Below are 26,691 nucleotides of genomic sequence, written 5' to 3'. Positions count from 1 at the left end.
CTTTCATACACAGAAGTGTTAACTGCAAACACTGGCCTTAAATACATTGATTTACTGTTCAATTCCTAACACAATCAGGTTCCCCATACAGGCCACATGCAGATTTACACCCCCCTGACAGCTCTTTGCACTTGCCAATTCAGTGATTGACCAAGAAGCACCAAGCAATAAAATGACCCACCTGGATGGGAGGAGGAGGAAAAGCAAACCTGAAGTGCTGCCTTGGTGCTCCCGAGTAGGAAGAGAAGCAAGGTTTAAACCAGGCAGCTTCAATGCTGCTCAAACCATGCTCAATGCAGCTTTGCAGGTCCTGGCTCTTATGTGATGAGGCAGAGGTGTTTGTTTGACACCTTCCCTTCAGCTTATTCCTGTGGCTGTGTTCTTGGTACTCAGCTTGGTGGGAGCAAGGCCAAACCCCTTCAACCACATCCCTGCAGCCAGGGCCTTGGGTTTGTTCATTTATCCTTGATCTTGTGTTTCTGGCTGCACTTCCCTGAGTTTTCCACTGCATAGAAGAGGGGGTGTGTGTGTCACATCTTGCACATGGAGAAGCCTCCATGGGGGGACAGCTGCCAGCACCCAGCATGAGCAAAGCAACAGGCTTAAAAGTCTCATGTGAGGGGTCAGAGGGGCTTGGGAAGCTCAGGTCTCCCTCTCTCTCAACCCTCACCCTAACCCTAACCCTAACCCTAACCTTCCCATCTTCCTCACAGTCTGAGCCTGCTGGGGGCTTTGCCCATGAGGACAAGGTGGCTGCAGATCCCTGTTCCTAACGTCTGTCCCAGCCTGGGGATGAGAACTTCCTTCCTTCAGCCCAACACTTTGTCTGTACCCAACCCTTGTATCCTGGAAAGTCTCCTCTCCTCTGGTCCCTTGCTGGTGGTCATGGGATGTGCCATTAGCTAAGGGACAACCAAGACACTGGGGAGGATCAGATGTGACCTAAAGACTGTCCCTTAGCATGGGGAGACAAAGACTCTTCTTCAGGAGAAGCACTGTAGGTACCATGAGAGAGTGGATGCCTGTTATCATGGAGCTGATGGGAGGACTTCACCAGGAGTGAGAGCGGTAGCTTTGCCTCAGCTGGGTGGCAGAGGCATGAAAGATAACCATGCCATTCATCACCACAGGCCTTTGGAAGTGCTCAGCACCAGGGTCAGGATTCAAGCTGCTTTCTGTGTCTCTCTTCCCCAGCTCTGCTTTCACCCCTCCAATTGCCAGAGCCACAGTGATGGCTGGGTGCCACCAGGTGAGCACACTGAGCTCTAGCAGTGAAGAGAGTGATTGTGCCAAATACATCTCATACTGCATCTCAGTGGAGGAAATCACAAACACTGAAGTCCAAGGCCTTAACAGTCCAATTTTCTCCACTGATTGCCACTGTGCCTAAGTCTAACAGAGTACATAATGAACACCGATGCAATGAACTTCCCAATAAATCGCTCCAGATGAATTTCACCCAGGTCATCCCAAAGCAAATGTCATGATTAGATGCTGTCTGCAGCTGCCTAATTTTGCCCTGGTTCAGTCGTTAGATCCAATCAGCAAAGGAAGGAACAGAAAATAAAGTAAAATGCCTCATTTCTGAGCACGCTCCTTGCTCGATGTGAAGAGCTGAAACATGAACTGCAGGGCACAGCTTCAGCTGAGACTGACAAGGTGCTTTGGCCCAGTAATGAAAGAGCAGGGATGGTACATCAGGGACCATGGCCTGGAGAGCAACATTTGGTTTCCTTGCATCACAGCTTCCATTTGAGTTTAGCATCCATCACCACTGTTGGGAGTACAAACTCTTCAGGGCAGAGCATCCCCTGCTATGCACATGCACAGCAGCGCACATCCTGCCTTGCCTGAGGCTCAGGTTGCTGCTGTGATGTAATTGATGTGGGCCAATGGGTATTTAAAGTGCAGCAGGATGAATCCTTGGATAATACATTCCTGAAACGAGAGCACAGTCTGCTCTGTGGGCAGGGATGGATGGGGCTCGTGTATCATAGGATGTTCTGCTATGGAATTCATCCCGAGGACTAAAGATCAGGGCATTAAGTGGCCATTTGTGACTTCTCCATGTCTCAGTTCAGTAAAATGACTTATTTTCCCCACCAAAAAAGCTCTCCACTTGTCTAAGAGCAATAGAACTGGCATTACTGCAGTGCTAATTTCCTCTTGGCAACTCTCCCCCGCTCCCTGTCTGGGTGCCCTCCCCCTTTATTGCCATCTACCACATTCAAGCAGAGATTTGCAATAATGACTCATGCTAATAAAGTAAAAACTCAGCCAAAGAAAGGCAGAGACTCAGTGGGATGACTCCTCTGCAAAGCTTCCCAGCCAGTGCTGGCTCTGAATGGCTGCACTCATCACATGTGTGAGAGGTTATGGGGTTGGGGGGATTCACACAATGAGATCCCTGGGGACCTGTCTGCCTATCTATCAATCTATCTATCCATCTATCATCTATCTATCTATCTGTCTATCTATCTATCTATCAGTCTATCTAACTATCTATCTATTGATGTATCTATCAACCAGTTTGGGAAAACCCACACTATGAGATCCCTGGGGAGGTCTGTCTATCTATCTATCTATCTATCTATCTATCTATCTATCTATCTAATTATCCATCTATCTGTCTATAGGTCTATCTATCTGTCCATCTGTCTATTCACCTGTGTATCTATCTATGTATCTATCGATGTATCTATCAATCTATTGATCCATCTGTTGTCTGTTGATGTATCTATCTGTCCATTTGTCTATGTACTTGTCTATCTATGTACTTATCTATCGATGTATCTACCAATTGATCCATCTATCTATTGTCTATCTATTGATGTATCTATCAATCCATCTATTTGTCTATCGTCTGTCTATCTACCTACCTACCTACCTTCGCATGTGTGTGTACATACATACATGTGCCAGACAGGCAAGTTTACATCACCCTTAATGAGGAGGATGTCAAGAGGGATGAGGCACTCAGGAGAGGATGAGCTGGCGACAGATACACACCTCTGAAAGGAACCAGAGCAATTTGCTTTTCTTTCCACTCCTGCTGTTGTGTCTGGTGCAGGCTTCAACATAGTGTGATAATTAAAACCCACTAAAGATTATGAGGCTGTAAAGAGGAAATTGTGAAACCCTCATGAACTTTTACAGCCCCCATGAAAGTGTTTCAGTTTTTGGTCTGGAGAAGTATTTCCTTGTCTCTTTAAGCACCAAAGGGCCATATCCATGCAATGATTTCTCTCTGGTGGAGCTGGCAGTGTTTCATGTTTCATTACAAAACAAAACCTCCAGGCCTTGCCCATAAACTGTTGTGTCCTGCAGGGTCATGTCAAGACTGCAAAACTGCTTGTAGACAAGAACTGATGCAGAGAACAGAACCAGAGGTGTTATCTGCTGCCGTGTGAGAAGGTACCAGGCTGAGGATTGGGTCTCTCCTTCAGGGAAGAAGTGGGGTATGTTGCACTGTGCATAGCTCAGATCCAAGAAAAAGGGGGTTCCTTGGTCTTAGCAGTTTGTTCCCCTTGGGAAAACATCTTCCACTGTCAATGTGTTACAAATGCCCCATCTGGAATGGTTTTCCTAGGGAAGCTGTGCCTGGCCCATCCCTGGCAGTGTTCAAGGCCAGGTTGGACACAGAGGCTTGGAGCAGCTGCTCCAGTGGAAGGTGTCCCTGCCCGTGGCAGGGGTTGGAACTGAAGTTTTAAGGTCCCTTCCAGCCCAGATTGTTCTATGATTCTCTGATTTTATGTGTTACTGTGTTCTACAGGTTGGGGGAGATGGTGAAATAGTAACCAGACAACATGCTGGAGAAAGGAGAAGTAAATCCTTACAAGTAGTGTCAGTGTTTCCCAAGGGCTGGCACCCTCAGGAGACACATGCTTCAGTTGAATCTATAAGAATTGATAAGCTCAGGACAGCCAAAGCCTATCAAATCTGCACTAGACCATGAGAGCACACGAGCAGCAAGAAGGGACTGTGTGACTCCCTCCAAACCCAAGTGGCTGGTGGTTGCTATATGGAGGTGTTGAGTACAGGATCACACAGACACCTGGGTGAGACAGTGTGTTCCAAGGGACCTTCCAAACCCCTCCTTAGAAACCACTGGTGAATCAGTACCACCCTCTTCTTCCAACCACCTTTGTGGTTGGCCTCCCAGCTGTGGCTCCAGGTGGGTGCTCCTGAGTGTGTGGACACTGGGAGTGGATAAGCCAGTGTGTTGTTTGATTAGTTATTTACTATTAAACAGAACAGCTTGATTCTACCCACAACAACAGCTTAATGAACAAAACATGCTTCCAAAAGACCTCTCCCCCACTCACTCTATTCCGTATTAGCAAGAGAGGGTTTGAAACAAACACACAGAAAAGATCCCTTGCAAGGGGACTCTCTTTACCCAGGCAGATTCAGTGCCAAAATAGCCCCCTCATTGCTTATAGTATCTTGGCCTTTGTAACAGGTGGGTTGCTGCTCTGCTGTTAGTGCTATCTGGGAACACACATGGAAAACTGAATCATGCATAGATGGATCTGCTGACTACTTAATGACCTCTCTTGGGAAGCAGCACAGAGGGAGTGACCTAAAACTGACACATGCACACACAGAACTAGGTGTATTGCCTAAACATGAGCTTCCTGGAGACTTCCATGCTTCAAGATCATAATCTTCATTGTGCATGTTACAGTTTAAATCACATTTTGGGATGTACCTGGATCGGTTGGAGCATGTCCAGAGGAGGTCACTGAGATGCTGCAAGGGCTGAAGCAGCTCTGCTCTGGAGCCAGGCTGAGAGAGTTGGGCTGGGGCAGCCTGGACAAGAGAAGTCTCCTGAAGGGGAGACCCCAGAGCAGCTCCAGTGCCTAAAGGGGCTGCAGGAAAGCTGGAGAGTGGCTTGGGACAAGGGCCTGTAGGGACAGGACAAGGGGAATGGCTTGAACCTGCCCGAGGGGAGACTAAGATGAGGAAGAATCTCCAATCTGGCTTGCATGTACAAAACACCTTCTTTTATGTTCCTCCAAAGTCTGGATATGAAATAGCCTGCTTTCCTCTACCTACACTGCAGCACATCTCAGTGTTTGAGCAGGTGACTACAGATCTTGTGTGTTACCCCACAAAGACCTCCACAGCATCATATGTGTTAAAATGATGGCATCTTCCATCCTCACTCATGCAAATTAATCAAGGAAAGGAATGAAATTATAGTGTCCTGGGTTCAGCACTAGCAGTCATTTTTCTCCTTCTTAGCAGCTGGTGCAGTGCTGTGGTTTTGACTTTCAGCCTGGGAACAGCGCTGATAACACCAATGTTTTTAGTTGGTGCTCAGTAATGCTTAGTCTGATCAAGGACTTTGTGAGTCTCATGCTCTGCCAGGGAGGAGGGGAAGCAGAGAGGAAGCAGAGACAGGACACCTGACCCAAACTAGCCAAAGAGGTATTCCATACCACAGCACGTCATGCCCATTGTATAAACTGGGGGCAGTTACCCGGAAGGGCTAGATCACTGCTTGGGTCAGGCTGAATATCGGTGGGCAGATGGTGAGCAGTTGTATTCTCTTCTCTTGTTATTTCCCTTATCATTGTTATTATTGGTGGTATCAGCAGTGGTTTGTGTTGTACCTTAGTTACTGGACTGCTCTTATCTCAATCCATGGGAGTTACATTCTTTGGATTCTCTTCCCCATCCCTCCAGGAGTAGGGGTGAGGAGGAACGGAAGGAGTGAGCGAGCAGCTGCGTGGCAGCTGGGCTTAAACTATGACATATAGTTAAAGGCCAACATTGGCATAAAAAAATTGAGTTCATGAATACAATGAGAACAGAAACCAAAAAGAAGATTCCTTAGAACTGGAACTCTTGGGTTCTGCTTTTCACATGGAGGTTGAGAAGCTTCTTGTCCAGTTGGCCATGGCAGCTGGGGATTAGACCGCATGATGATTCAGGAGACACTTCCAAACTGATGTCACCTTGAAGGACACTTTTATGTATTCGGACCTGGAAGAGAATCTTTTAAATACCACAAAAGGAACAGGTCTTAAAAAACACAGACAATGCCTTTGAAGAGCCTTTAAACATCCTTTAATTCTGCAGTTTCAAGACTGACACACAAGCACTTACACTGCTCCGAGAGAACCTATCTCAGCATGTGAGACCCAGCTGGGCTGACAATCTACTTGGCACATACAAGTGTATGCTGGGTTTGAAGGGATGGGAGAAACTCAGCCTCAGTTTATAAGGAACCTTCTAGAGCTGGCTTCATATGGTCAAGGCAGGGCAGAAATGGTGACATGAGTGAATGTGTCTCAGACTGAAGAGCTGGGATATGCCCCTCCTCTTGCCCTTGCTGATCATCAGTGCTGAGCTCCATAAGCCTGCATGTCCTTCCAGTGTATCAAATGACAGTTACAGAACATCTTTTGAGATGGGGAGGCTCAAAAACAGAAACAGAATGAAGTTTTGCTATTACCTTATATTGGCAATTTTCTCCTACATCCAACATCATCCAGCGCAGTATGAGCTGTAGAAACAACGCCATATGGCTCTGTGATAATGAAAAACTGCAAGTGGAAACAAATGGTCCCATGTTACCTCCCACTATGAGAACTGGCTTATCACTGTCTGAATGAATAAGGAACTAGATCTCTTTGCAGTAGAAATAGCAAAAAAACTTAATGCATCTACAGCTGTCATGGAGCATAGTAGCAGCAGAGCTGAAATGGGCTCCATGCAGCAATGCTGTTGGAACAGCATCAAAACCAGCACCCCACATGTGACCAACAGGTCTGAGCTGGACTGTGATGGTGCTGTTTGCTTTAGCGTGGTCTGAAGGCTCCGACCTAACCCAGTGTGAAATTTGCTCTTTCCCCATTAGCAGCTTGCCTGACATCTCGAGACAAAGCAGCACCAAGAGAGCAAAGCCAAATATCCCACCCAAATCTCCACCAGGATGCCTGTTCCTGTTGTACAATCCCTCTTAGAACATCTTAAATAAGCATTATGTGATTACGCATCAAACCCCCCAAAACAACCTCAAACCCAAATCTCAAATGGCATTTCCCTTCCCAATGCCACCCCAAAGATACGTGCTTTTGCTTTGATTGCAACAGAAACACAGAGGCTTGAACCTGCAACCCACCAGCCCCTGCTGCTCAGTTAGTGTGACAGAGCAGATCACACGGTCGTGATTTTCTTGTCCTTGGTGGCTTGTTTGATTGCAGCCTGCTCACAGATAATCTCCTTCAGCCTCTGCAACCTCATGTTCTGCGTGGTTTGGTCTCCCACTCCTGTCTGGCTCCGGTGCAGTAGGTTCAGGGCGTAGATGTATTCCAGCTCTGTGTACTTCACCCCTTGATCCACCACCAGGTTTAGCAGCTCATCTGGTGTGTTGTAGAGCATCTCGTAATACTGCCTGAAAAGCAAGCAAACAAAACATCCACTCTGGTGAACAGTGATATGTGATGATATGTGGAAGGTAGATTTAGATTAGATATAAGGAAGAAATTATTTACTATAAGGGTGCTGAGGTGCTCAGAAGACAAGGGTGGAAAGGAAGGGAGGATGAGGATCAGGAGGAGGCATCACTGGAACATGGAAGCTCACAAGAAGCTTGTACACATTTGATATAAAATCTCCTAATATTATTTCTGCCCCAGACCAGATGGAGCATAGATCTACACTTCATAGAATCATAGAGTGGTTTGGGTTGGAAAGGACCTTAAGACCATCCAGTTCCAATCACCTGCCATGGGCAGGGACACCTCACACTAGACCATATCGCCCAAGGTTATGTCCATTTTCTTTGTAGCCACCCTTTAAACACTGAAATGAGCTCATCACATGTGAGTCCTTGGAGCTCAAGTTTGTCATCACCACATCAACCCATTTGTTTTGATGTTGCAGGATTTACTGGTGTTTGATGCTACTCATGATGCCCCAGTCAGCATGGAGGTGACAGAAGCAGCACAGAGCCTGGAGGTGGAGGATATCAGTTTATGGTGCCAGGGTCTGCAGACTCCCTAAGGTGAAAATAAACAGCAGAACAGATGGATGCTGGAGAGGGGCTCTTCATCAGGGACTGTAGCGATAGGACAAGGGGTGATGGGTTCAAACTGAAAGAGGGGAAGTTCAGGTTGGAGATAAGGCAGAAGCTGTTCCCTGTGAGGGTGCTGAGGCGCTGGCACAGGGTGCCCAGAGAAGCTGTGGCTGCCCCATCCCTGGCAGTGTTCAAGGCCAGGTTGGACACAGAGCCTTGGGTGACATAGTCTAGTGTGTGGCATCCCTGCCCATGGCACGGAGTTGGAACTGAATGGATCTTAAGGTCCCTTTCAACCCAAACCATTCTGTGATTCTATATACATGGTGATGCACAGATGCATATCCTGACTGCAAGAACAGGAGTCTGCTGGAAACAAAAGAAATCACAGGGATAGGGGAAGTGAATTTTTCTTTGTCCCTAATGAACCCCTGTTGTAGAAAGATGCTAATACAGAGCATGGGAAGAGCTTCCAGCCTAAGCTCCAGGGACCACCAACAGTACCGAGACACACAGTTAGAGAGAGGGAATATTAAATAATGCAAAATCAAATTTGAGCCAGGAGCTGAAGGTGCCTTTTTTAATAAGTGAAAGATCATCTGAAGAGAAGGAATAATATAGAGGCTGCAGTGCAGGCTGCTTTGAATTAATGTAAAGTGGCATTAGGGAAAGAATAGATTGCCAAGAAAGGGGATTTAAACAAGTACTTACTGAAAAGGAAAACGTATCTGAGGCCAGGGAATCAATGGGGCAATTCTGACAGCTGCCAATCCTACCACTGCAGAACAAACAGGCTGCAAACGGACATGGGACCGTGTGTTTGTCCTGACTCCACAGCCCAGTGAAGGAGGTGAAACCAGTGAGAGCTGCTGGGCTGCTTGGAAGCTTTTTCTTTCCCTCCTTCCATAAGGGGAAGGGCCATAGAGATGCTGCGAGGGCTGGAGCAGCTCTGCTCTGGAGCCAGGCTGAGAGAGCTGGGCTGGGGCAGCCTGGACAAGAGAAGGCTCCTGAAGGGGAGACCCCAGAGCAGCTCCAGTGCCTAAAGGGGCTGCAGGAAAGCTGGAGAGGGGCTTGGGACAAGGGATGTAGGGACAGGCCAAGGGGAATGGCTTGAACCTGCCCAAGAGAGGGGAGACTGAGCTGAGCTCTTAGGCAGAAGCTGTTCCCTGTGAGGGTGCTGAGGCGCTGGCACAGGGTGCCCAGAGAAGCTGTGGCTGCCCCATCCCTGGCAGTGCTCAAGGCCAGGTTGGACACAGGGGCTTGGAGCAGCTGCTCCAGTGGAAGGTGTCCCTGCCTGTGGCAGGGGTTGGAGCTGGAGGAGCTTTAAGGTCCCTTCCAACACAAACCAGTTTGGGATTCCCTTATAGCACAAATTGATTATGGTTTGAAACTGGGGGAAGAGTGTGTAATGCTTGGAAAGCACTGCCTAGAGGCCATGTAGCAGAAGGGGAATCAAGACTCTGGTGCTCTTTATAGTACTTCTGTGAATTCCTGGCACAGCCTTTCCAACCCACACAGCTGTGCTCTGTGCCTCAGTTTCCCCATCTATACCATGGGGTAGGATCTGGTGTCAGGAGTCCTTGCTCTAGATATCAACAACACAAAGCATCCTGTTCTAGAGGAAGCTGTGCAAATATGAAGCTTTACAAAGCTCCTTTATACAGGAGGGGTCCCAATCCTGAGCAGATCCTTCTAGGTCTGGGATAAGGGGAAGGTTCTCACATACAACCCCATTGCAGCAAGCTCCACCAAGCCATGAACCTCAGCTGTAGTTTAAGTCTCTTTAGGGTATCAGAACCAAAAAAGAAGTGGTGCATGATGGAAAGTAACCCTTTTTTCTACAGGAACTGGTTAACTTCATAACCAATGAAATTACAACATTACAGTATAACACCTGTAATGATCTTATACTGTTATATATAACATAATTACAGGTGTTATACACCCTTGTTAAGAAAAGGATGTGAAAAGCTCAGGGAAGAAGTGCAAAGGGTGGAACTGGATGACCTTTAAGGCTCCTTCCAACCCAAATCATTCTGTGATTCTCTGATTCTCTGATTCTTGTCTGTCTGCATTCAGCAAGGATTCGTTTCTGCCAAATACCGAGCACTTCTTTGACTGAAGAGCAAATCAAGGCAGAAATGGGCTGGACCGGCCAAAGAGGAGGTTCCTGCATCACTCCTCTATGCTTCTGCAGAGAACAAGGGCAGGTTGCAGTCTAATCCTTAGGTCTTGGTGGAATAAATGATTTAAAACCCAAGAGCAGGAAAAGTTATCACCTCCCTCCTTTTCCCTCCTCTTTGAATGCATTAAAATAGCAATCAGGGCAAACACGGCAAAGCTGCATATTCAATTGCTCTTGTCCTTTACTTTGCAGGCTCCCAGGTCTGGCTTAGCTTTGCCTTTGCAGGGAGCCTCCAGCACACTGTCAGACTGCAAATCACTGCAGCAATGACTGTAAAGCTGCTGTAGCAGAGCTATGTGCTAGAGTGGCTCAGGCCTCACCTACTATTGTGGCCAATAGAGGAAGAAGAGCTCTGCAGTTCTGTCTCCTCTGTATCCTTCAATGCATCATCTACTGCTGTGACCTGAGCACATGCTCCTCTGGTTGGATCTCTGCACCAACACAACTGCTGTTGAGATCAGTAGGAGAAAGGGCTCATGACCAGAGGGGGAGGACTCCAAAATCATCAAAACAAAGAACAAGGACAGGATTTGGGTTATGTGCTCCAAAGAAGAGAGTGTGAGTGAATGGGAGACATACACACAGACACAAATAAGGAATACAGGGTACGAGACACACAAAATAGCTCCTGGGGATGAATGATCAGCTCAGAATACAATGGAGCTGTTTGGCTTCATACTATACAGATATATGGGGAGCCATATATCGAGATACAAGCTTCTGGAGCTGATGGAAGACTAGTTCACCAGCATCATAGACTGCTTCGAGGGGACTCTGAGGTGGCCTCTGCTCCAAGGATAAATGATTCCCTTAGAAGCAGGGGGTAAATGGGTCAGACAAGTGTCTCAATGAGAGTACTTCCCTTAGAAAAGAAAGGGAAATGGTGTAAGCCATTCAAGAACAGGTTTGGTAAGAGCTGCTTGGTAACACTTGTGGTCTATGGGAACCCCAAATCCCACTGACTTATGATGTGATAGCTCAGAAGGACAGGTAAGCACTGAGGAGACCCTGTACATCTCTGTACCAACTGCTGCTTGCAGAAGGCAGTTGAGTAATCCCTCAAGCTCCAAACTCCTCAGGTTTGGGTAACATTGAGCCACTCTGCGGCAACTCCTGATTTCAGTTCCTATGCATAGGATGGAGAACCCAACAGCACAACTGGTGGTCCCCCAGAAGCTGCTGTGCCACCCACCAAACATGACACGATTTACTGCCCTTAATGTTCACATCTCTTGTTCACTCAGACTGTGCTGCTGACAGTGCAGAACAAGGCCACATTTTTGACATAGGGACTGGAAATCCCTATGTGGCTCAGACAAACAGCATTTTGGAAGGCTGCTCTGTCCCCAGCAGAGCCACAGAGCTGAATCCTGGCTTTTGACAAACATCAATAGCAGAAGCCACAAAACCCTGGGAGCATGCTTCTCCATACTGCCTTCAGGAAGGGGGAGACTAAACCCAACCTCATCTCCAAGCACAGGAACAGATTGAGCAGTTTAACTGCTAATGATGCTAACACTGTAATCCTGGCACAACAACAAAGCATGGAGAATTCCCTATAAACCTTTTGGTATGGAAAACCATATCAAAGCCATACCATGCCTTGTCAGGAGCACATTATGGTAAGACCTGTGTGTCCAATCCATCTCCTGCCATGCTGATGGATATCCTTTAAATCTTGGCTCTTCTTACAGGTAGACACATAGAATCCCAGACTGGTTTGTGTTGGAACATCCCTGAACACTGTCAGGGATGGAGCATTCACAACTTCCCTGGGCAACAGTTGTATCTGTTCAATTATGCCTTGTAGAAACTAAGATCCTACATTTGAATGGCAGCTTCCAACCTGTCATTGGTCATTCACTGAGTGCCCAGAAGCTGCTTCAGCATCGAAACCTTCTGGTTTAGAAGGTCTTGGGTATTAATCGTGATGCTTCAATGCACAGTCAGAAACCTACTGTAAGGTTGATCTGAGGGCAGTGGCAACATCTCAAGAACAGTTATACAGACAAGGTGTAGAATAAGCAGGGAGACTGCCAAAGTAAATACTTAGGTTCAGGAAATACTGCTCACCTTCAGGGAGATTATGCTGAGCAGATGTGAAATGAGATTTTAACCTGTGCCTACTCTGGTTTGGTTTTCAACACAATGACAGAGAGGATGTCTTGGATGGGGTAATCACTCTGAGAGATGGGCAAGTCTTTGCTCCATATTCTCATGGTCCATGTTCTTATGGTCCATTTTATCATAGAATGGTTTGGGTTGGAAAGGACCTTAAGAACATCCAGTTCCAACCCTGTGCCATGGGCAGGGACACCTCACACTAAATCATGTCACCTAAGGCTCTGTCCAACCTGGCCTTGAACACTGCCAGGGATGGGGCATTTTCCACTTCCCTGGCCAGCCTGTGCCAGGGCCTCATCTTATGGTCCACATTCTCATGGTCCATAAAACTCATGGTCTTCTCAATGTGACAGAGCACCTTAAAATAAGAAGGAACAAGAACTAAAGCTCTTCCTGTAGTCAGACCGATCACTGGACAAGCTCAGCAATACAGTTGTCCATCTTATAGCTGCCTTCCTTTTTAGCCTGTCCCAAGTCTTGGATTACTGAGGAATTCCACAGGACCAGACACAGGATTCATGTCACTCCTTCCAGGATCAGATTAGTTTTTAATTAAAAATGTCCTATACAAGAAAGAAGAGAGCAAACGAGACAGCACGAGGGAGCCAAAGGTATGCATTTATAATAGGGTGCAATTAAAACCCTGCTGCTTTGGCATGGCATTGCCTTGGGCCAAGCTCTATTTGCATGAGTAATTATTCACTCCATTATGAAGTCTGCTCAACTTTGCCTCCCTTGTCTTTGAAAGTATTAATAAATATTGATCAGGCACATTCCTGTTTGCCTTTGCCCAAGCAGCTCTGATGGCCTCATCTTCTGATGTTATCAAATAATGAAATATGAAAGAGGGAGTGGGATGAGCCTCTTCTTGGGTGATTTTTGTTATTTAGGCTCTTCATTTTACTTTCAGAAGTGTTATTTGTCCCTGCCATAATAAATGCTCTTTGATTATCAAGAGGAGGTTGGGAAAAGCAAGTTAGTGAGTGATGGGGGAAATAAATGGAGGGCAAGTGAGGGAAATCTCCATCCGGTGAAATGCTGGCAAACTGCTCTGGTTCTTTGTAATGCTGAGGTTTAAAACCAGGGAGAAGAATTAGTATTTATCAAAAGCTAATTCTATCATCTGAAAAATAGGTTAATAAATAGTGGGTTAGCTCAAAATGACCCAGCTTCAGTGTGTGCTTGAGCCCAGAACCCCCCCATGTGCTGGGATGCACTCCCAGAGCGTGAGCAGCAGCTCAGGGAGGGGATCCTGCCCCTCTGCTGTGCTCTGGGGAGACCCCCCCTGCAGCCCTGATCCAGCTCTGGGGCAGCAGCACAAGAGGGACGTGGAGCTGTTGGAGCGAGTGCAGAGGAGGCCATGGAGATGCTGCGAGGGCTGGAGCAGCTCTGCTCTGGAGCCAGGCTGAGAGAGCTGGGCTGGGGCAGCCTGGACAAGAGAAGGCTCCTGAAGGGGAGACCCCAGAGCAGCTCCAGTGCCTAAAGGGGCTGCAGGAAAGCTGGAGAGGGGCTTGGGACAAGGGCCTGTAGGGACAGGCCAAGGGGAATGGCTTGAACCTGCCCAAGAGAGGGGAGACTGAGCTGAGCTCTTAGGCAGAAGCTGTTCCCTGTGAGGGTGCTGAGGCGCTGGCACAGGGTGCCCAGAGAAGCTGTGGCTGCCCCATCCCTGGCAGTGTTCAAGGCCAGGTTGGACACAGGGGCTTGGAGCAGCTGCTCCAGTGGAAGGGGTCCCTGCCTGTGGCAGGGGTTGGAGCTGGAGGAGCTTTAAGGTCCCTTCCAACCCAAACCAGGCTGGGATTCTATGACAAGAAAAGACATTTTATAAAATAAACCCTTTCCTTACAGTGCTGTCATCTTTCTAAAGCTGGAATCGGCCCAGGAAGATCTACCATCGTATGAAGACCTTTGTACTAAGAGCTGATAGTGAAGGTTAAATATCACTGGTGGAAACAGTTCCCAAGTGCATGAAGAGACATCTCATGGGCAAACTAAAACTGAAGAAGCCAACTGACAAGCAAAAGAACTTAGTTTGTTGGGTTTTAAACAGCAGTTGTAAAAGAAAACATCGAGTTGCTAGCAATGAACCCATTTTGCAAGCATGCGTTTTGAATATAAGTATATATATATGTATATCTCAAAATAGATGGTCTCTTGACCTGTGTTCCTGGAGAAAGGGAACAAACTCAAGAGGCCTTCTCATTTAGAGAAGATCCTTGGAAAGGCAATCAGGATGAGACAAGCTCCTCTGAAGGCTATTAATACTATTCTCCATTTAAATGCTAATATTAACCTATAACCCAAGGCCTGCACACAAAAACAGTGTTCCAAAAGACAGCCCACTGAATTCAACATTAACTTCTAATTTCCCTTATAATAACTTGATCCCTTTTAAGAGCAGGACCTTCAGATAAGCAGTGCAATGTGTCAGAATAAAGGATCTTACTTTAATTATGCCTTCATTATATAGCTGGGTTCCTACTCTGTAGTAGTGCAGATAGAAGCTGCTTCACAAGGCAGGAACTCAGATCTTACCCAAAAGGAACAAAACCCCCTAATTCTGTACTTTATCTCCCTTCTTTTGGGGGGATTAGGGAGTCACTTTTATAGCACCCAAAAAGTCTTAGATATTGTAATAAGAAAGTAAAAAAGATTAACTGTGAAGCACTTATAGACTAAATATAGACCAAAACTGAAAGAGGGTTGATTCAGACTAGATATAGGGAAGAAAACTTTGATGAGGGTGGTGAAATACAGGCACAGGTTGTTCAGAGAGGCTGTAGATGACCCATCCCTGGAAGCATTCAGTGTTGGGCTGGACGGGCTTTGAGTAACCTGATCTAGTTGAAGATGTCCCAGCTCATGGCAAGGGGCTGAACTGGATGAGCTTTGAAACGTCCCTTCCAAAGGTCACCCAAACTATGCACTGGTTCTATTAAGAACCACATGAACAATGAGCATGGAAATGAAGAGGAAAAAAGACCAAAGCTGCAGTTATAAAGTCACTCAAGTTTGATACATGAAGATCTTGGTGGATCCATCACATTTAAATATATGGGGGAGGTGAGTGAGTGTAAAAATGGAATTAAAACAAGAACTAACATAATGATAATATGCAATGAAGAAGAAAGGGATTTTCAGGACTGGTTTGACCAAGAAGAGAAACCCATGGGACTTTTCTGTGTATGGAGCATGAGAAATCTGAGGTGGAAAAGGGAAAGAGATGAGAATGGAGCTGATGGTTACAGAGCACTGGAGATGGGGCAGGAGAGATGAGCTCCAGCATGCAGGACTTTTTGTAAAGCAAGCTCTGAAAACCTGAAATACCAAGCAAAGGAAAAGCCACGTATGCCAGCAATTCCTACACCCCCTGAAGACTGCAATGACATCTGCATACATGCATCACTGATGAGTGTTTTAAATCAAGATGGTGCAAATAGGGTTGCTGTTTCTTCTCCCACCTCGGGAGCTTATGATAACAAAACAGAAAGTAGTGATGGAAGGTATCTGCTACATCATGTACCCACTCTGTAACTGCTGCTTATCTTAAGCTGCATCCTTCAGGTCCTCTATGCACTTACAGCCCTAAAATGTAACATACTATCATTACCCTCAGGTCACTATCCCACACATTATTATTTATTAAGATTTATTTCTTGATTTTTAATTAACCCATAGCAATGCCCATTCTCTGCTTCCAGAAGCACCTAAAGTGCTTTAGGGGAATCCAACAGAGCTTCAGATGTCCACATCAGGGATGTTTTACCTCTGCTAGTCACCTTCAGCTGCTCTTACAAACCATGGCAAGAAACAGACACCGCTCATGTCTGTCTGGGTTGAGATGAACTGTGGCCAAGAAGCACCTATTTGTCTCCATGGACTGTAGAGGGAACCTAAAATCAGGCCAAACATATACATGCCTGCTTCATCCACAGCATCTCGGAAGCCCAAAGGCCCCATCACCACACACTACAACACACAGCACCAGTTGTGCAGGAGGCACCGACAGCTCTGAGCTGTGTTACTACAAGGAGGAGGGTGTCAAGAACATAAAACCCACTTACTAAGCTCAGAAGTGCAAACACCAAAGTGAAATCAGTTGTAAAAGAAAACAAAACATGAGAGGAAGACTTAAAGTGAATTTATAATTCATGAGCGCTTCACGCTCCTGCAAATCACAGCCTTTAATAAAGAACCAGGGCTGTGATGTAAGGGTAATACTATTATTATTGGTTTATATAGCTGGAGGAACTGAGATAACAATTAAGTCATTTGCCCAAGGTAGAAAACAGTGTCAGAGACGGGAAGCCCTCACACCTTGATCAGTACTTGCTTTTGGGACTGCAGTGCACAGAACTCTGATCAGGGTACAGAGCCAGATGAGGAAAGAAGGTGTATTTATTCAGAAGGGTGTAAGTAAAGTCTTCTAATTAAAGACAACCCAACTATAAATCCAATTATTTTCCCTTTTTAAACTTCAACCACAGTGTATGAAGCACTAAATACGAATCAGCTCACCCATGTCTTGGCTCCTGTACAGACAAAGTGGCTTTGTTTCAATGGGTGATTCTGGAAAACACCCCACAAATAGAGCCAACACCTTTGGGTGCAGCTCTGGGTCCCTGAAGGGCTTGGTTTTCTCTCTACTGCAAGTCTTTCTGTGAAACACAAGTGATAAATCACCAGTAAAACATGGAGCTAATTAGCAAAGGAATAGGTGAGGTATGTGCAGAACATAACTTCTATCCTTTTGTCTCTCCTCCTTTTCATCCTGATCTCTACCTTACAGAATCCCAGCCTGGTTTGCTTTGGAGGGGACCTTAAAGCTCCTCCAGTTCCAACCCCTGCCACAGACAGGGACCCCTTCCACTGGAGCAGCTGCTCCAAGCCCCTGTGTCCAACCTGGCCTTGAACACTGCCAGGGATGGGGCAGCCACAGCTTCTCTGGGCACCCTGTGCCAGCGCCTCAGCACCCTCACAGGGAACAGCTTCTGCCTTATCTCCAGCCTGAACTTCCCGTTTCACTTTGAACCCATCACCCCTTGTCCTATCACTACAGTCCCTGATGCACAGCCCCTCTCCAGCATCCTTGTAGTCCCCTTCAGACACTGGAAGCTGCTCTGAGGTCTCCACTCAGCTTCTCTTCTCCAGGCTCAACAGCCCCAACTTTCTCAGCCTGTCTCCATACAGGAGGTGCTCCAGCCCCTGTGCATCCTCGTGGCCTCCTCTGGACTTGTTCCAACAGCTCCATGTCCTTATGTTGAGGACACCAGAACTGCAAACAGTGCTGCACGTGGTGTCTCATGAGAGCAGAGTTCCCCTTAACAAACAGACCCCATCAGAAGAGTCCTTCACCCATCGGTAGCTATCAGACATACCTGTTTTTATCCAAACCCAACAATTTTGTACCACCAAACACCTCCCCACTTACATCATCACGGTTTGGATCCAGTTCCAAGTCACTTGATCCTAAATAAAGCTGGGAAGGGTTTGGGGTTTTTTTGCCACAGTAATTGTTGTTCCCAAAGGGTCGCTAAAAGTGTATTAGATTTTGCTGAGTGGAGCAATCTTTGCAGTAGTTTCCATTGAACTGCTGACTCTCTGCTTTCAGGCTACATTCATCCCCACGTTCCCTGTCATTTATGCATGAAGCAAGGGGAAAAAATTGCTTAATATTCTTTATAAACCAGCAGATGGGACAGATATTTTGTTTCCTTTTTACTATATGCAGTAAAATGCAAATGTGTGTGGCTTATTTGCACATGCTGCCATTAAGAACTGATATTTCAACAGGCCAGATTAGCACTTCTACTGATCCATTCAAAAGATTTTTCCCAATCACTTACACACTCAGAATCAATTTGAATACGATATGTGAATTGAATAGAATTTTTATAGAGATGTATAAAATTGCATTTATCTGTTTGAACCATTAAATTTACTATTTAATATGTACTTTCCAGCTCACTTGGCTAGAATTTCATTGCTCTTTATCTGTATAAATTTAATTAGCCTTGATATCATCAGTATATTCTAGAACTAATTAAAGATTTAGATAAGTGCTGAGGGTGCTTATTTAACACCCTACAAAGTTCCATTTGGAGAGGGAGGATTTCCATCTTTCATTATATCAGCCACTGTGGAGCTACAAGGAGTGTCTCAGACATTGTTTTTGAGACATTAGTTAATGGGGTTTAATGGATTTACCCTTCCTTTGAAAAGCTGTGTAATTACTGTGCATCACTGCACAGTGTGAGGGTGGTGTGAGTTGTTCAGGGACTGGGTTTTCGATGCTACGTGCATGTGTTCCCCCCTGTGATGATGCTGCCAGATGCATGGGGATCCCCATCATGTGTTCCCAGCAGTGCAGCACTGTCCAAGTCATGAGTGACAAACAATGGGAGAAAGGGAAAAGGAAATGAAAAGGAAATATTAATAAGGCAATAGTAGAAGTGTGAGCAGCAGATCAAAGGAGATGATCCTGCCCCTCTACTCTGCTCCTGTGAGACCCCACCTGGAGCACTGTGTGCAGTTCTGGTGTCCTCAACATCAGAAGGACATGGAGCTGTTGGAGCAAGTCCAAAGGAAGCCATGAGGATGATCAGGGGACTGGAGCACCTCCTGTATGGAGATGGGCTGAGAACATTGGGGTGTTCAGCCTGGAGAAGAGAAGCTGCATGGAGACCTCAGAGCAGCTTCCAGTGTCTGAAGGGGCTACAAGGATGCTGGAGAGGGGCTCTTCATCAGGGACTGCAGTGATAGGACAAGGGGTGATGGGTTCAGACTGAAACAGTGGAAGTTCAGGTTGGAGATAAGGCAGAAGCTGTTCCCTGTGAGGGTGCTGAGGCGCTGGCACAGGGTGCCCAGAGAAGCTGTGGCTGCCCCATCCCTGGCAGTGTTCAAGGCCAGGTTGGACACAAGGGCTTGGAGCAACCTGCTCTAGTGGAAGGGGTCCCTGCCTGTGGCAGCGGTTGGAACTCAATGATCTTCAGGTCCTTTCCAACCCAAACCATTCTGTGATTCCATGATTCTATGTGAATGTGGTAGGAAATTGCAAAGTCCATCACGTCAAGTCTGTAGTAGGTTGTGGTGCAGCCCCAGTGATTTAAAGGAGGTTTAAACCCCTTGCTGGAGTCAGGCAAACAGCCTAAAGTTCTTGGAAAACTCCACGTTTTTCCTTCTGGATATCTGCCTTTGAGTGCTGCAGTTGGTTTAGGAATTAGGAAACTATGATTCTTTGTGGACATGCTGCACCAAATTTAGTTTGTTATAAACTTTTTGCTGTTTCTCATGGAAGAGTCCTTTATCCCTGCCCAGGGTAGGGGGTTGGAACTGGATGAGCTTTAAGTTCCCTTCCAACCCAAACCATTTTATGATTTATTTGATTCACTGGTCTCCTGGCTATATTGTTTCTTGTCCTGGTACCAGCATCATTACCTTGCTCCAGCCTCTAAACCAAGAGGAAACCCAAATGGTGCTCAGCCTCAAACCCTACCCACTGGCTCATCATCATCAGTTATCACCACCACCAAGACCACCACCAAGATCTCCTACCTCTGAATGGAGAAAAAATGGGGCAAAACTAATTCATCCTACCCAAAACCAGACAGTTATACTTGGTTTAAGTGTTTATTACAAAGAAATCACACATCCAGGATGGATTCAATCCAAATTGTAGTAGACATGAACATAGAACTATGGGTCTTCTGGCTGAAGAAGTTAATGCTTAAGGGCTTCAACCCTCTTTTCCATGTATTCTGCACTGGCCAACATTTCATCACACCCAATATTCCAGTTCTCAATAGTTCTCCTGATGCTTGGAAACCTCCAGATTTACAGGCTCAAGCTACTTATGGCCAGATGCTACTCATTTACTCTTATAGCAATATTCCTGGTTGAAATTGCTTTTCCCTCTGTGTTCTACCTAGGGCAAAAGACATTATTTACAGAGGGAAGCCACTACCTCTCCAAGGTGTTGTTATAGTAGGCAAAGCAAGAAGACCCCTTTTAATAGCTCCTTTTGAAGAATACCACTCCTGGAAGAGCAGGGATTGGAGCAAGCATCACACACTGTTGTGTGCAGTACAACTGTGGCCTCTTCTGGCCATTCTTGGTGAAGTTTTAGCTCCAATGGTCTCAACTTTTGAAGCCAACAGATCTGCATTACAATATATTATTGCCAGACAGCATAAACTCTTGGTATTTAAAATGAAAACATCATCAAGGCAATGTCAGTGCAGGATGAGACCCACAACCACAGACGTGGTTGCTATCTCTATTCTCCACTGCATGGAAAAGCTGGTCTGCTTGTCTTACTGATGGAGTATCTTGGGGATGCAGCCCTTTGCTTCATGTACAGACTCCACTGCAGTGTGACAGTGGCTCCTTGGAAACAAAGTTAGACCATACAGAGTGAGAAGAGTATCTCTGCACCACTTTTAAACTGATGGGGTAGTTTATAGCCATCAAAAGCAGAGAAACTGCTCTGCTATTTTTAGTTCCTTCCAGAAATGCATCTTCTAACTGTACAAAACCTCCAGATATCAAAAAAAAACCTCAGCTGTAAGAACTGAACCTGTAGATTTGGTATTAATTTATTAACCTCTTTCAATCCTCATTTGTACATCTGGAAGCAGTTTAGAGACACCAGACTTGGACCTTTTCTATTTTGTCAAAAGGCTGCTTTGTGGCTGAGAAGATGAAAGTGCTGAGATTCCCTGCAGTGCCTAAAGGGGCTACAGGAAAGCTGGAGAGGGGCTTGGGACAAGGGCCTGTAGGGACAGGCCAAGGGGCATGGCTTGAACCTGCCCAAGAGAGGGGAGTCTGAGCTGAGCTCTTAGGCAGAAGCTGTTCCCTGTGAGGGTGCTGAGGTGCTGGCACAGGGTGCCCAGAGAAGCTGTGGCTGCCCCATCCCTGGCAGTGCTCAAGGCCAGGTTGGACACAGGGGCTTGGAGCAGCTGCTCCAGTGGAAGGTGTCCCTGCCTGTGGCAGGGGTTGGAACTGGATGATCTTAAGGTCCTTTCCAACCCAAACCAGTCTGAGATTCTATGATTAAGAGGTTGAAGTCCCTTGGGTTACAACCTAGTACCATCCCCATGTTCATGCTCACTGGGTAACTTCCAGAGCCAGTGTCCCTGGTGGTGTCCACCCTTGAACCCCCTTCAGGGACAAAAAGCCCATTTACCAAATGATTCTCAGAATCAGCCCATTTGTATGCTCTGAGTGAAGGAAGAGTGAACTTCACACCCTGTACCAAACAGTAAAGCAGATGGCAGAGCAATTACAGTCATTTACCAAGTTGCACTGCATTTAAGAAAACAACCTGGAACACAAAGGCACTCAATCTTATTAAAAAAGGTGTATTTTACATATTGTTCCTTCATAATACAAGCTGTTCTTCATGAAAGCATAAAACTTGCTATTATTTGTACCTCTTCTGCCCTTTGTTGTTGCACACATGATGATGTGTCACACATATCTGATACATGACTTCTGTATGCACTTGAGAGACTCAATTTAGCTTCAGATGTTAATGCATTTAGGTGATGTGAGATGTCATCTGCATTTTACATCTTTTCTGTATTATTTGATCTCAAATCTGGAATACAAACTGTAAAATACAAGTGAAACTTTAAAGCCTTCAGTAAAATCTGAGCAAGGTATTACACACTGCAGACCAAGCAATATAAATCTCTATATGTTGACATCATACGTCTATATTTAAATGCAGTGATCTGGATGCAATTAGAACCATAGGATCACAGAATGGTTTGGGTTGGAAAGGACCTTAAAGCTCATGCAGCTCCAGCCCCTGCCATGGGCATGGACACCTTCCACTAGAGCAGCTGGCTCCAAGCCCTGCCTAACCTGGCCTTGAGCACTGCCAGGGATGGGGCAGCCACAGCCTCCTTGGGCAAATTACATATTATTATAGGTTATAATCATTTCAATACCTTCCTAAAATAAAGAACTGAGATTTGAATTCTTTACCTGAGGGGATGGATTTCTCTTGGATACAAAGCCCAGGTTCATTACAGGACAGATTTAATTGCTGCATCAGAGTTTGTGTGCTGCTATCCTCCATCTGACGTGTGAAAGTTCAGGGCCGCTATCAGGCATGGTGCAGATGCCACTCTGCAACATGTTCCCAGACAGTCTCCATCTGTCAGATACGGTAACCCTTGTGCTCCATCAGTAATTCACCTCCTTCACTCCACTTTCCCGCATTTGAGGCAGCATTCCGAACGTCAGCCTCACCAGAGGATCTACCTTGGATAGATGGGAACTGCCTGACGTACATTCCCCATTCCGACTGCGTGTGCTTGTGCCCTGGAGCCAGTTGCCTTCTGCAGCTGAAGAATCATCTCTGAGTTTACTCAGGTTTTTACTGATTTAGGTGCAAAAATCAGTTTCCTATTTTAGTCTCATTCAAGGATGGAATTCAGAGAGCAACTATGACAATCACACCTTAGTCTCCAAAATCCAGCTCTGATAGACCACATCTTTTCTGGGAAAGCTCATGGTGGAAAACATTGGGGTGGCTGAATACCCAAACAGGGATGTTGCTGTATGAGCTTGAAGAGGGAAGAAAGGGAAGTAAGGGCAAAAGAAAATGATGTGGAACTGTTTCTCCATGGGTCAGAAACTGCTGAATCCCCATGTGAAACAACTGGCTCCATGGAGTCTGCAAGAATCTGGTTAGATCCCAGAGCCAGGAGATAGATGGGCTCATTGGTGGTCTCTGTATGTGGGGCTGTGGCTCCTTTGGGTACTGATCAGTGGTACTAGAGAGTGGACTATCCACAGGAAATGAGCTGGTGGTGAGAATATTCCCCAGCACAAGGGCAAATCACTGCCCTAAACATTAGTGCTTCAGGAAGGCTCTCACATGCCCCAGTTAGCAAAGACCTTTGCGTCAGCTCCAAAGTCACAGCATGATTTGTATTGGAAGGGACCTTAAGATCATCCAGTTCCAATTCCCTCTCATGGGCAGGGACCCCTTCCACTGGAGCAGCAGCTCCAAGCCCCTGTGTCCAACCTGGCCTTGAACACTGCCAGGGATGGGGCAGCCACAGCTTCTCTGGGCACCCTGTGCCAGCGCCTCAGCACCCTCACAGGGAACAGCTTCTGCCTTATCTCCAACCTGAACTTCCCCTCTTTCCTGTCACTCCAGTCCCTGATGAAGAGCCCCTCTCCAGAATCCTTGTAGCCCTCTTCAGACACTGGAAGCTGCTCTGAGGTCTCCACCCAGCTTCTCTTCTCCAGGCTGATATCTTGTTCTGCCCTAACACTACAGCAGGCTTGGCCCTGTTGGTCATCTCAGTTATGCTATTTCTGTCCTTTGCTCATTTTCCCTCTTCCTTCCTATAGTTTAGCAGGATCTGACCCTGATCCATTGCTACCCTGATCCTCTGTCCTCCCTCCTGCCTTCAACTGAAAAGCACCATTCCCAGAGCTATCCCCCTTGTGTCCTTGCACTGATGTTTTGCATCCTACCAGCCACGCTCTGCCTGCTCATCATTCCAAGGATGCCATTCCATCAGCAGGTTGAAATGCTCTGCTCCCTGCCTCAATCTAATTAAAAGAGAACCCTCTGCAGAAGATCTGACTTCAGTGCATAGAAAAATGATGAGCAGGGACTCAAAACCGTATCGCACAGCACCAATCTCTGTTATTTCCTAGCAGATTACCAGCTATGAAGCATTGCAGCTTCTAATGAGATCTGACTGACAGGGTAAACCAATCTGCTCCTTAAGGACCTGCATGTGTCTTTCTGTCGGTGGGGCTTGTGCTAGAAAGATGCAGCCTACTGTGAAAAAGGCAAGACAGATCTCTAATTGCTTCCATTTGCAGGTTGGAGCCAGGCAATAGAGATGCATCTCAAGCTGACAAGCCACTGCTTACCTTTATTTTAGCCCGGGATGGTTGTTCTTCACACACTGATGGTTCCCCCTTTCTTTGCTTTGTGTTACACCAACTTCCCTTCCTTAGAAACTCTGTCCTTCCTCTAACAAACAGCTCTGTTTGCTGTTAGAGGAAGCAGAAGCTCTCAGAAGGCTTCCAGACCTTCAGTACACAAAGTCAGCACAGGCAGAGCCCATCTCTAAGCATGGGAGCAGAAAACCATTTTTAGATGAATGAGGAGCTCCAAAGCAGGTTGGATGAGAGCTCAGACATGGAGCTCAGGCATCCACAGACACTCATAGGGGTATCCATTCCCATGGGATGAGCCTTCAGAGACATGGTCTAGTGTGAGGCATCCCTGGAACTGAATGATCTTAAGGTGCTTTCCAATGCAAACCATCCTATGATCATCAGAGGGATGATTGTGCCAGTGCCTCAGCACCCTCAGTCAAGGCAGTCCAAGCCTGAAGCTGTGGAAGGGCAGGGGAGCAAGGGAAGGCAAGAGGAGAAGGTCCTTGGACTCCACAGAGACAAGAGCATTGCTGTATGTTCCTATGGCATTTCTGAAGCAAGCAAAGAAACAAACAAAGCTGCTCTCAACACATGCAAAAGCCTGCTTAGGCCATTCACAGCTAAAGCCATGGTGTATCTGGGGTATTTATGTGTTTTATGCTTTATGTGAACCTGCAAATAAGCTTTCCCATTCACCTTCATATTTCTACAGTACGAAAAGAGCTGTATTAACACAAGCAGTTTCTGGATGCTGTGGTGGGGCTGTGGTTTTGGTCTCCTGATCCAGACTGAGACCTGCTCTGTGGTCTGTGCAGCCTGAGGAGCCAGTGGGAAAGCCCTGAGGCCTTTTTCCAGCCCATGGATTTCATGTTTCAGGCAAAAAATGAAGTGTGGGGAGAGACTGAACCTCCCATCCCTGGGTGGGATGGACACCCAAGGCTGGGAACCTGGCAGAACTCCTTGGTCCACCCATTGAGCCATAGACAACGTGTCCTGTGCTGGTTTACCAGGGAGCCACGAGCATGTCGTGGGCACACACCACACCACTGCTGACAGTGGACAACATGGGTTTTGTCCTGAATTATTGCTACAATCACCAACATATCAAATTCCATGGAGTCAAAGCAGAAGTTCATGTTGAGTAGTCTTTCATTTGCAAGGACCTCCACCAAGATGATAGTGAACACCAAGACTCAGACCAACAGGACAGCTCGCTTGCTGCTTCCCTTCTTTCAGCCCCTGCTCCCAAAGGAATGTGGAGGAGAATCCAAATAATGTAACTCCCACGGGTTGAGATAAGAGCAGCCCAGTAACTAAGGTATAACACAAACCACTGCTGCTACCACCAATAATAATAATGATAAGGGAAATAACAAGGGAAGAGAATACAACCGCTCACCACCCGCCCACTGATATCCAGCCTGACCAAGCAGTGATCTAGCCCTTCCAGGTAACTGCCCCCAGTTTATATAGTGGGCATGACGTGCTGTGGTATGGAATACCTCTTTGGTTAGTTTGGGTTAGGGGCCCTGTCTCTGCTTCCTCCTGGCTTCCCCTCCTCCCTGGCAGAGCATGAGACTCACAAAGTCCTTGGTCACAGTAAACATTACTGAGCAGTGACTACAAACATCAGTGTTATCAGCGCTGTTCCCAGGCTGAAAGCCCAAACCCAGCACTGCACCAGCTGCTAAGACAGAAAAATGACTGTTACAGCTGAACTCAGGACAGAATCCTAGAATGGTGTGGGCTGGAAGGGACCTTAAAGCTCATCCGGTTCCAGCTCCTGAACTCACACTCTGGGGGTGCAGCTCAGCACATGGGGGTGGGTTCTGGGCTCAAGTGAACACTGAAGCCGGATCATGGGATCTTCTCATCGACCAACACCCCCAAGTCCTTCTCCTCAGGGCTGCTCTGAATCTCATCTCCACCCAACCTGTAGCTGTGCCTGGATTACCCCAACCCACAAGCAGGACCTTGCACTTGTCCTTGTTGAACTCCATGAGGTTCACATGGTCCCACCTCTCCAGCATGTTCAGGTCCCTCTGGATCCCATCCCTTCCCTCCAGCATGTCAACCACACCACACAGCTTAGTGTCATCAGCAAACATGCTGAGGGTGCTCGATCCCACAAAGTTTAGTTTCCTAAAGTCAAATCTTATATTAAAGCAACTGCAGTTCTAGAAGTAACTGGTCAGTGACTGAGCATCGTCACGGAGGCCAAAGTCACTTCAGGTAGAAGTTAAACAGAAAAACTTCTAACAAGACAAATCCCTTCACTTTAATTACCATTAGCAATGCAGCATGACAGAGAGAGATAAACACACATGCACCTACACAAATAAGCAGCTTGGGAACACAAAGTAATTACTTTGATTTCCCCCCCGCCACAGACATTCAAAACTTATTAGTCTTGAGAAAGCACATATCAGCAAAAGACTGT

At 46.5% G+C, this 26,691-nt stretch overlaps 1 protein-coding gene across 2 annotated transcripts in view; it reads right to left on the bottom strand.

Moving 5' to 3' along the window:
* Positions 1 to 6,027: 6,027 nt before the first annotated feature.
* Positions 6,028 to 26,691, bottom strand: part of EXOC4 (exocyst complex component 4) — a 380,270-nt gene continuing 359,606 nt past the window's right edge. The window contains exons 18-19 of one of the 2 annotated variants that reach the window (XM_034063301.1): positions 7,133 to 7,405; positions 6,028 to 6,514 (exon numbers count right to left, since the gene is read on the bottom strand). In XM_034063301.1, coding sequence (XP_033919192.1) covers positions 7,168 to 7,405 — 238 coding nt within the window. In that variant the 3' untranslated portion in view covers positions 6,028 to 6,514; positions 7,133 to 7,167. Of the gene's footprint in view, positions 7,406 to 26,691 lie in introns of both variants that reach the window. The other variant, XM_034063300.1, reaches the window with a different exon arrangement.

Source organism: Melopsittacus undulatus, chromosome 5 (assembly GCF_012275295.1).
Source record: "Melopsittacus undulatus isolate bMelUnd1 chromosome 5, bMelUnd1.mat.Z, whole genome shotgun sequence".
NCBI classification, from domain to species: domain Eukaryota; kingdom Metazoa; phylum Chordata; class Aves; order Psittaciformes; family Psittaculidae; genus Melopsittacus; species Melopsittacus undulatus.
The sequence above is the reverse complement of the archived record's forward strand: the minus strand, read 5'-3'. Positions and strand labels throughout refer to the sequence as shown.